The sequence below is a fragment of the Coregonus lavaretus genome (genome assembly GCF_964263955.1).
Source record: "Coregonus lavaretus genome assembly, chromosome: 37".
NCBI lineage: Eukaryota > Metazoa > Chordata > Actinopteri > Salmoniformes > Salmonidae > Coregonus > Coregonus lavaretus.
Genome location: NC_140024.1, coordinates 26,747,418 through 26,758,541, shown reverse-complemented (window position 1 = coordinate 26,758,541; position 11,124 = coordinate 26,747,418). Strand labels below are relative to the sequence as shown.

The 11,124-nt window shown below is 42.4% G+C and overlaps 1 protein-coding gene across 2 annotated transcripts; it reads right to left on the bottom strand.

Annotated features, from left to right (window-relative positions):
- Nucleotides 1–12: 12 nt before the first annotated feature.
- Nucleotides 13–4,772, bottom strand: LOC311111672 (uncharacterized protein). Of its 2 annotated transcripts, none has more exons than XM_084154461.1 (6): nt 4,683–4,772; nt 3,737–3,803; nt 3,188–3,583; nt 2,653–2,781; nt 1,928–2,018; nt 13–1,521 (listed from the first exon to the last, which is right to left on the bottom strand). In XM_084154461.1, exons 2-6 carry the CDS (start codon nt 3,774–3,776, stop codon nt 1,167–1,169), a joined length of 1,011 nt encoding a protein of 336 aa, XP_084010587.1. In that variant the 5' UTR covers nt 3,777–3,803; nt 4,683–4,772; the 3' UTR covers nt 13–1,166. The 2 variants fall into 2 exon arrangements, with proteins under 2 accessions (XP_084010587.1, XP_084010588.1); XM_084154462.1 differs by having other exon boundaries at nt 4,679–4,765.
- Between the last annotated feature and the right edge of the window lie 6,352 nt (nt 4,773–11,124).

Here is an 11,124-nt window from a genome sequence, read left to right as displayed (position 1 = left end):
ACAAGACAGAGCTATTTTGGTATGAATAGTTTTATTTCCTTATTGTAAATACTGAAATGGGTGGAATGCTTTTATAACACAATGAAAATGTATCTTACAAAGGTTAACCCACTGAATTATGTTTTCTGTCCAAAACATACTCTCTCACAAGAGCTTTCCACATTTTACATTACATTTACATTTACACTATACTCACAGCAAGATAATTAGAGTTTGGATTATACTAGGATCCCCATTTGCTGATGCCATGACGTCGGCTAATTTTCCTGGTGTCCAACATAGAACTAAAAAGACTTTACAAATAGAATTACAAAAGAGATGTATAAAGAGAAGTTTGATCTTCCAATCTTAATGCACTTGTGACTGAACATATGTTATCTCAGACCATGTTTAGTTGCCTTTATCAGTGTTTCCCAATAGACTACTCTTGAATAGCTTATGACACATGGTTTATAAGTGTCGCTGCATACTGTCACATGGCATACAAAAACTTTTCACTACACTATAAACAACACTTTGCACTTCTTCATGACCAAAAAACAACATTTACAAAATATTTGGTATCCCAAATAGTTTGTTGCGATGTTTCGCCGGCCAGCAATGTTTACAGTAGACGTATATTCCAAAAATTGCTGAAACTGCAACCAACAAAGTACTTGTTAATGATGAATGTGATACTACACATCTTGTACACAGCATTATTTGTAGTAGTTATATACCCTTTTCACACTACTGAGCCAAGTCAAGCTGTACTGCGTTGGCCTGGTTACGCATCCACCAAGAAAATATCTGAGCCAGCACAGTAAGGTCCGGCTCAGCAAAGTAGTATAAAAAGGGCATTACAGTAATTAAACAGACAGTGGTTGTTTAAGTTACAGGTAAAAATCTAATAAAAACTTAAAATGACAGTTATGCCTAAGTAAATGGGAGTTACAGGGTCCCCTGTAGCTCAGTTGGTAGAGCATGGTGCTTGCAACGCCAGGGTTGTGGGTTCGTTTCCCACGGGGGGCCAGTATGAAAATGTATGCACTCACTAACTGTAAGTCGCTCTGGATAAGAGCGTCTGCTAAATGACTAAAATGTCAAATGTAATGTTTCTGTTCTGTCTCTGGAGAGGAGCAGTACTGAGAAACTTGGCTGTTATCTCTCGCTCTTTCATCCCTTCATCACTGGCCCTCCTCCACCACCACCTCATCTACCTCCTCTTTCTCTACCTCTGCCAACTCCTCCACTTCCCCCTCAGGCTCGGGGTATAGGCTGGACACGTTCCCGTCATTCCAGGTCACCACAATGTCCCCCGGTTTGAAGCCCTCTACCTCCCCGTTGTCCTGGAGGGGCTTGGCCTGGCTCACCGGGCTCTCTGATTGGCTCATACTGACCTGGACAGAGGCGCTGTTGACGGGTTTGACCTCTGAGTTAGCTCTTTGACCTCTAACCTCCGTGACGATGACCTGTAGTTCTTCTGCCTCCGGCTTCATGGCCAGAGCTGCAGCCTTGTACTTGGCTATCTTATTCCTATTTCTGTGTGGAGGATGATGGGAAATGTAGTCACTGTGGTGTAAATAAAGATGGCAAGACCAGCACGCACAAATATGGCAATTGCTTTTGTTTCCTTCCATAACAGGTCCTGTATTTAGGTTCCACAGTGCCTTTGGTTGCATCCCAAATGGAACCGTATTCCCTACATAGTGCACTACTTTTGACAAGGGGCCATAAGGCTAGGAAATAGGGTGTTATTTGGGATGTACACTTTGTTTGGATCATTTACTGTTGCTGACAATAAGTATCTTCACCACACCATGTTTCATAATTGAAGACACATGGGATATTGCTTGTATAGAATTACAGTGTATTACATTAGTCTTTTTGAGTTGAGTGGGTAGACATTAGTCTACTTAAGTTGAGTTAGTGTTAGATAGGTGCTTACTTGTTCGCCATGGAGCCCATTCCCAGAAGCAGACAGCCCAGCAGAAGGGCAGCGAAGGACAGAGCCAGCATTGCAAACTTCCAGGGAGTTGCTGTGACGACAACAAAACACACAGTTGTAACTGCGGAAAATCTTCCCACCGTTATAATCCCACAGGAAATTTCAGTGGTGATCAAAGACAAAAAACATTAGAACCTGGACCAAGTGTGCACTTAACAGCTTTTTTTTTTACAGACTTGGAGCCTTGGAGGGAATAAAAGTTTACTACCATGTAAATCTGACTGAGAGACAAAGTGCTTCACTATAACCAATCCCTTTAATGGAGGCTTTGGGATCAGATCACATAAAAGACATCACCAGCACTACAGTGGTGCAGTGCCATGAAAAGTTAAAACTGATTAACTGAGTATATACTGAAAGAACAACCTGCTCAAGTAGGATAACGTAATGGAGCTGGATAACGTAATAGAGCTGTCATATCACATAGCCTACTTAAGAACAATTAATCATATCTGTTTTACTTGTACTTTCCCAAACAATGGCCATGGATCAGTTCGCTACCCTGAAACAACATTAACCAAATGCAACACTAATAATACCCTTTTCACACTGTCATGCTAACCTTATCTGTACTGTGCTGGCTTGGTTATTTTCCTTCCTCATTAGTTTGGCTCAGCTCGGTAGTGGGGAAAAAGTACAATAGCTCTGTAAAGATCGGCACTTACGGTCCTCAGTGCGATAGAACCATCTGAGGAACTCTTTCTGTTCATCGGTCATACCAGGAGGCCCTGCTTTCTGCTCTTCCGCTGGTCTCACCTCAAACTCATCGGGATCGCTCGATGCCCTTTTGGATCCTGCAGGGGCCAATACAAATATACAAACACATGTTGCGTCACCATCCCCTGTGTTAGTTTTTCTGCGGACAAAATGGTGGCCACAATGACTGAGGGACTGTTGTGGAAGGACATTGAGTTAATATCTTCTAGGCTAGGTTTGAGAGGCCCATACTGTATCAATTCACACAAAGTTCCGATCTAACAACTGCTAACTTGTGACAAAGTCAATCATTCAAAAGGAGATAAAGATTTAAAACTATTTTCAACATCAGGAGTACTTATTTGGCTCATTCTAGAACTTCACTCATGTAAGTCAATTTACACAAAGATCCAATTTCATGCCGTTAGGATTTGTTAAACAGTCAGTGAATTGAAATGTAAATTAAGTGATTTACAAAATATGGAGGTAACAACAATGACTTACTGAGCCTCTCCTGGCATATATCCCCTTCATCCAGAGACCTCCACTTGGTCTGCTTGCTCCTGTGGGACAGCGTCAGTCGTTTCCCGTCCGTGGAGAGCTCCAGAGAACTGTTCTGACTGATCAGCCTGTTCAACTCACACCCCCACCGCAGCACCCCATCACCCCTGTGTCCCCCGTCCTCTACCCCCTCACAGGGTACAGTCTGGACAGGTTCAGCGTGGTAGGCCGACAGGCACCTGGAGGTCCCCACACTCTCCAGGAGACTCTGGTCCCTCCAGATCCACTGCTGGAGCTCCGAGTCCAGGTTGCATTTCTTCAGCTGAACCAGGCCCGTCTTGGGGAAGTCCTCCAAGCACATGCTGTGGAGGGTGTTGTAGATCATGAAGCTGCTTACCCCTGGAAGTGCAGTAGAGTGGACATGCATTGTAGTGAGCGTAGTGTTATGACACATCAAAAACATGCTTCCACTCGTAGTGGTGTTACGGCAAAATTAATCAGGGGATTTTTGATGTTTCAGTGAAAGGTGTACGTGTGGAGAGATAGCATTACCTGGCAAGAGGAGACAGAGTGTGATCCACACACGAAACATGTTTGAAGTGGATGGAACCTGCAATGACTGTTGACATGAATCAGAATTACAATTTATTCCCTTAGTCAAGAATACAAGATCAACACTTACACACAGTAATAATCATAGTTACGTAAATGTACATTTTATTATGGCTTGGTTCACATTAGAAAGCTGTGTTGTTTGTTCTATGCCTAAATATAGAACATCCATCTCAACCGGATGGTAGTATTCCAGCACACATTTTTACTGGGTTTCTCAACCGTCAAAAACAAAGCATTAGTCTGCGCTGAATTAGTGGACCAAAGGGAAAAATGCAGATTCATCTTGTAAACTGAGAGTTTATCCAAAGCGCTGCCTTCTTTGTGCCGCAATTCCATCTCTAAACTCAAAACAACTTTGAAAGTATGTAGAGGCATTGTACCTTGCTTATTCCATTATGTACATGTATATTCCATTATGTACATGTATATTCCATTATGTAATAGTGTGTATTAGGCTACAATATTTGGTCCTGAAGAGAAATACTCATCATCTTGTAAACTATTTTGAAAAGTTGTCCATCATTGCACTTTTATGGCCGATAGCGAGGTGCCAATAAAATGTTAGAGGTTAAGTTGAAACATACTCCTATCCCTTAAACAAATTCAAATGTACATGTAGATAATCTAATGGTTGACTCTATGTGTGTACAGTACACATCAAAAGCTGATGGTTATCAAACGGATTACCCCAATTATCCAATTAAGTATGATCCAAACATCCTATTAATAAAAGTTGCTTTAAGCATTAACTATCAAAATAAAAACTTATACACTACAAGTTATCCTAACCAATGGCTATATATCATTAATTTAAAAGTCAAAAAATGGATGTACCTATTGCAGACAGTAGCTTTAAAGTAATGAAAACTATTTACTCACTTACCAGGGGTTTTTTCTCTCACAGCCTGACTCGGAGAAGGGAAGAGAAGGGAGGTAGTGCTGTAGGGAACATGATTCTACCTGTTGAACATACACAACGCAGAGGAAAGGCTTTCCAAAGTGCATGTGGGAGGAGATTGTTTCATTGAGTCTCTTGACTATGGTTATATTGCATCTGTAAATGTGCCCTTTATAGCTGGGGATGTGGGGACTTTGAATGTGGTGGAATGTGTTCTTCATTTATTAAAGTATGCATAGTCTGGAAGTAGTTGGGGATGTTTTTGCTAGAGAGAGATTTTGAGACAGTTGAAAGCCTCGTTATAGTGATGGCAGTATTTTCTTTCTCAATAATTAGAAGTTGTGAATGCTTCTTTAGGCCACTGTAAACTACTGCAGAGTGTACTGCACCATAACTGGGCCTATTTAATTACAATCTTCTCCTAACTAATGGAATGGAATGGATCCTGTGTGTGTGTGTGTGGGGGGGGGGGGGGTCATTGACCAGGGTTGCTTGGTTACTGTTTAGTTAGCCTTGCCATTGCAGTTTGTAGGAAAACAGTATGTGACTCATTGGTCAAACACCTGGCACATGTGGAACTGTCTTGATATCTGTCTGTTTAACAAGAGTCTTAAAGGGATTTTTATTTCTTTATGGCAAGTATGTTTTACAGTTAAAGGTGAATGACCTCCAGGTCATCTTTTAAGTGAGTGAGTTAAACTGTTTTGTGAACACAAAGACATCATTTACCAACACTTTAAATATCAATAGGATGATGACACTCAAATAACAAATAATTATGAAGTGAATTAACATAGCAGGTTAGGAGAATTAACATAGCAGTTAAGGTGAATTCACATAGCAGGTTAGGAGAATTAACATAGCAGTTAAGGTGAATTAACATAGCAGGTTAGGAGAATTAACATAGCAGGTTAGGAGAATTAACATAGCAGGTTAGGAGAATTAACATAGCAGGTTAAGATAATTAACATAGTATGTTAGGATAATTAACATAGCAAGTTAGGAGAATTAACATAGCAGGTCAGGAGAATTTACATAGCAGGTTAGGAGAGTTAACATAGCAGGGTAGGAGAATTTACGCAGCATGTAAGGAGAATTAACATAGCAGGTTAGGAGAATTTACATAGCAGGTTAGGAGAATTAACATAGCAGGTTAGGAGAATTAGATTAAGGTTAGGAAAAGGGTTAGGGTTTGGGTTAGCGAAAGTGCTCTCATATCATAACCTGCAACGAAAAGTCACTTCTGGTCACAGTTGTATCGAAGTGGCGTGTTTTTAGGGAGTCCCATTGGTTGTGGTTGGCATACAGTCAATTATTTACATTTATGATATCCCTTCTCATTGAGGAAAATACACTACCGGTCAAAAGTTTTAGAACACCTACTCATTCAGGTTTTTCTTTATTTTTACTATTTTCTACATTGTAGAATAATTGTGAAGCTATCAAAACTATCAAATCAATCAATCAATCAATTTTATTTTATATAGCCCTTCTTACATCAGCTAATATCTCGAAGTGCTGTACAGAAACCCAGCCTAAAACCCCAAACAGCTAGTAATGCAGGTGTAGAAGCACGGTGGCTAGGAAAAACTCCCTAGAAAGGCAAAACCTAGGAAGAAACCTAGAGAGGAACCAGGCTATGAGGGGTGGCCAGTCCTCTTCTGGCTGTGCCGGGTGGAGATTATAACAGAACCATGCCAAGATGTTCAAAAATGTTCATAAGTGACAAGCATGGTCAAATAATAATCAGGAATAAATCTCAGTTGGCTTTTCATAGCCGATCATTAGAGTTTAAAACAGCAGGTCTGGGACAGGTAGGGGTTCCATAACCGCAGGCAGAACAGTTTAAACTGGAATAGCAGCAAGGCCAGGCGGACTGGGGATAGCAAGGAGTCACCACGGCCGGTAGTCCCGACGTATGGTCCTAGGGCTCAGGTCTCTCAGTTGGCTTTTCATAGCCGATCATTTAGAGTTGAAAACAGCAGGTCTGGGACAGGTAGGGGTTTCGTAGCCGCAGGCAGAACAGTTGAAACTGGAATAGCAGCAAGGCCAGGCGGACTGGGGGCAGCAGGGTGTCATCATGCCCGGTAGTCCTGACGTATGGTCCTAGGGCTCAGGTTCTCAGAGAGAAAGAGAGAACGAGAGAATTAGAGAGAGCATACTTAAATTCACACAGGACACTGGATAAGACAGGAGAAGTACTCCAGGTATAACCAACTAACCCCAGCCCCCCGACACATAAACTACTGCAGCATAAATACTGGAGGCTGAGACAGGAGCGGTCCGGAGACACTGTGGCCCCATCCGAAGAAACCCCCGGACAGGGCCAAACAGGAAGGATATAACCCCACCCACTCCGCCAAAGCACAGCCCCCGCACCACTAGAGGGATATCCCCAACCACCAACTTACAATCCTGAGACAAGGCCGAGTATAGCCCACAGAGGTCTCCACCACAGCACAAACCAAGGGGGGGGGGGGGCGCCAACCCAGACAGGAAGATCACGTCAGTAACTCAACCCACTCAAGTGACGCACCCCTCCCAGGGACGGCATGAAAGAGCACCAGCAGGCCAGTGACTCAGCCCCTGCAACAGGGTTAGAGGCAGAGAACCCCAGTGGAGAGGGGAACCGGCCTGGCAGAGACAGCAAGGGCTGTTCGTTGCTCCAGCCTTTCCGTTCACCTTCACACTCCTGGGCCAGACTACACTCAATCATATGACCTACTGAAGAGATAAGTCTTCAGTAAAGACTTAAAGGTTGAGACCGAGTCTGCGTCTCTCACATGGGTAGGCAGACTGTTCCATAAAAATGGAGATCTATAGGAGAAAGCCCTGCCTCCCGCTGTTTGCTTAGAAATTCTAGGGACAATTAGGAGGCCTGCGTCTTGTGACCGTAGCGTACGTATTGGTATGTACGGCAGGACCAACTCGGAAAGATAGGTAGGAGCAAGCCCATGTAACGCTTTATAGGTTAACAGTAAAACCTTGAAATCAGCCCTTGCCTTAACAGGAAGCCAGTGTAGGGAAGCTAGCACTGGAGTAATATGATCAAATTTCTTGGTTCTAGTCAGGATTCTAGCAGCCGTATTTAGCACTAACTGAAGTTTATTTAGTGCTTTATCCGGGTAGCCGGAAAATAGAGCATTGCAGTAGTCTAATCTAGAAGTAACAAATGCATGGATTAATTTTTCTGCATCATTTTTGGACAGAAAATTTCTGATTTTTGCAATGTTACGTAGATGGAAAAAAGCTGTCCTTGAAACAGTCTTGATATGTTCGTCAAAAGAGAGATCAGGGTCAAGAGTAACGCCTAGGTCCTTCACAGTTTTATTTGAGACGACTTTACAACCATCAAGATGAATTGTCAGATTTAACAGAAGATCTCTTTGTTTCTTGGGACCTAGAACAAGCATCTCTGTTTTGTCCGAGTTTAAAAGTAAAAAGTTTTCAGCCATCCACTTCCTTATGTCTGAAACACAGGCTTCTAGCGAGGGCAATTTTGGGGCTTCACCATGCTTCATTGAAATGTACAGCTGTGTGTCATCCGCATAGCAGTGAAAGTTAACATTATGTTTTCGAATAACATCCCCAAGAGGTAAAATATATAGTGAAAACAATAGTGGTCCTAAAACGGAACCTTGAGGAACACCGAAATGTACAGTTGATTTGTCGGAGGACAGACCATTCACAGAGACAAACTGATATCTTTCCGACAGGTAGGATCTAAACCAGGCCAGAACTTGTCCGTGTAGACCAATTTGGGTTTCCAGTCTCTCCAAAAGAATGTGGTGATCGATGGTGTCAAAGGCAGCACTAAGGTCTAGTAGCACGAGGACAGATGCAGAGCCTCGGTCTGACGCCATTAAAAGGTCATTTACCACCTTCACAAGTGCAGTCTCAGTGCTATGATGGGGTCTAAAACCAGACTGAAGCATTTCGTATACATTGTTTGTCTTCAGAAAGGCAGTGAGTTGCTGCGCAACAGCTTTTTCTAAAATTTTTGAGAGGAATGGAAGATTCGATATTGGCCGATAGTTTTTTATATTTTCCGGGTCAAGGTTTGGCTTTTTCAAGAGAGGCTTTATCACTGCCACTTTTAGTGAGTTTGGTACACATCCGGTGGATAGAGAGCTGTTTATTATGTTCAACATAGGAGGGCCAAGCACAGGAAGCAGCTCCTTCAGCAGTTTAGTAGGAATAGGATCCAGTATGCAGCTTGAAGGTTTAGAGGCCATGATTATTTTCATCATTGTGTCAAGAGATATAGTACTAAAACACTTAAGTGTCTCTCCCGATCCCAGGCCCTCGCAGAGCTGTGCAGATCCAGGACAGCTAAGCCCTGGAGGAATACGCAGATTCAAAGAGGAGTCCGTAATTTGCTTTCTAATGGTCATGATCTTTTCCTCAAAGAAGTTCATGAATTTATCACTGCTGAAGTGAAAACCATCCTCTCTTAGGGAATGCTGCTTTTTAGTTAGCTTTTTGGTTACTACATGATATGGAATCATGTAGTAACCAAAAAAGTGTTAAACAAATCCAAATATATTTTATATTTGAGGTTCTTCAAATAGCTACCCTTTGCCTTGATGACAGCTTTGCACACTCTACCAGCTTCACCTGGAAGGCTTTTCCAACAGCCTTGAAGGAGTTCCCACATATGCTGAGCAGTTGTTGGCTGCTTTTCCTTCACTGTACGGTCCGACTCATCCCAAACCATCTAAATTTGGTTGAGGTCGGGGGATTGTGGAGGCCAGGTCATCTGATGCAGCACTCCATCACTCTCCTTCTTGGTAAAATAGCCCTTACACAGCCTGGAGGTGTGCTGGGTCATTGTCCTGTTGAAAAACAAATGATAGTCCCACTAAGCCCAAACCAAATGGGATGGCGTATCGCTGCAGAATGCTGTGGTAGCCATGCTGGTTAAGTGTGCCTTGAATTCTAAGTAAATCACAGACAGTGTCACCAGCAAAGCACCCCCACACCATAACACCTCCTCCTCCATGCTTTACGGTGGGAAATACACATGCGGAGATCATCCGTTCACCCACACTGCGTCTCACAAAGACACGGTGGTTGGAACCAAAAATCTCCAATTTGGACTCCAGACCAAAGGACACATTTCCACCGGTCTAATGTCCATTTCTTGTGTTTCTTGGCCCAAGCAAGTCTCTTCTTCTTATTGGTGTCCTTTAGTAGTGGTTTCTTTGCAGCAATTCGACCATGAAGGCCTGATTCACGCAGTCTCCTCTGAACAGTTGATGTTGAGATGTGTCTGTTACTTGAACTGTGAAGCATTTATTTGGGCTGCAATTTCTGAGGCTGGTAACTCTAATGAACTTATCCTGTGCAGCAGAGGTAACTGTGGGTCTTCCATTCATGTGGTGGTCCTCATGAGAGCCAGTTTCATCATAGCGTTTCATGGTTTTTGCGACTGCACATGAAGAAACTTTCAAAGTTCTTGAAATGTTCCGTATTGACTGACCTTCATGTCTTAAAGTAATGATGGACTGTCGTTTCTCTTTGCTTATTTGAGCTGTTCTTGCCATAATATGGACTTCATCTTTTACGAAATAGGGCTATCTTCTGTATACCCACCCATACCTTGTCACAACACAACTGATTGGCACAAACGCATTAAGAAGAAATGAAATTCCACAAATTAACTTTTAAGAAGGCACACCTGTTCATTTAAATGTATTACAGGTGACTACCTCATGAAGTTGGTTGAGAGAATGCCAAGAGTGTGCAAAGCTGTCATCAAGGCAAAGGGTGGCTATTTGAAGAATCTCAAATATAAAATATATCAGGGTTTTTATTGACACTTTTTGGGTTACTACATGATTCCATATGTGTTATTTCACAGTTTTGATGTCTTCGCTGTTATTCTACAATGTAGAAAATAGTAAAAATAAAGAAAGAAAAACCCTTGAATGAGTAGGTGTTCTAAAACTTTTGACAGGTATTGTACATAACCTCAAATAAACAGTTCAGTTTCGTGGGAGAGAACTTGAATGTCTCTGACGGTTTGGACAACATAGTAGACCACTTTGCACAGTCCTCTTCTGAGGGACTCACGCCTCGATCACACCGACAGATGTTTGCATTTTGGTACACCAGAAGTACATTCGTTTCCAATGGAACGCTGCGTTTGCCTTTCATCATTGCTTTGCAGCGGCAATTGCAGTATGTTCTGTGTGGTGCTGGATGTATCTAACATATACATCAAACTGTATGCATAGACGGCTTGACAGAAATGGTAGCAGAAGGTGAATGTTGAACTTTTGTTGCACACATATCCAGATGATGCCGCGTACTATTTCGCGAAGAACACAATCAGTGTGATCAAGGCGTCAGTGTCTAGTCGGAACTAAAAATCTCTGATCAAACGAAGGGAGACCTATTTTCTATAGAACCGGAAATATGGTGT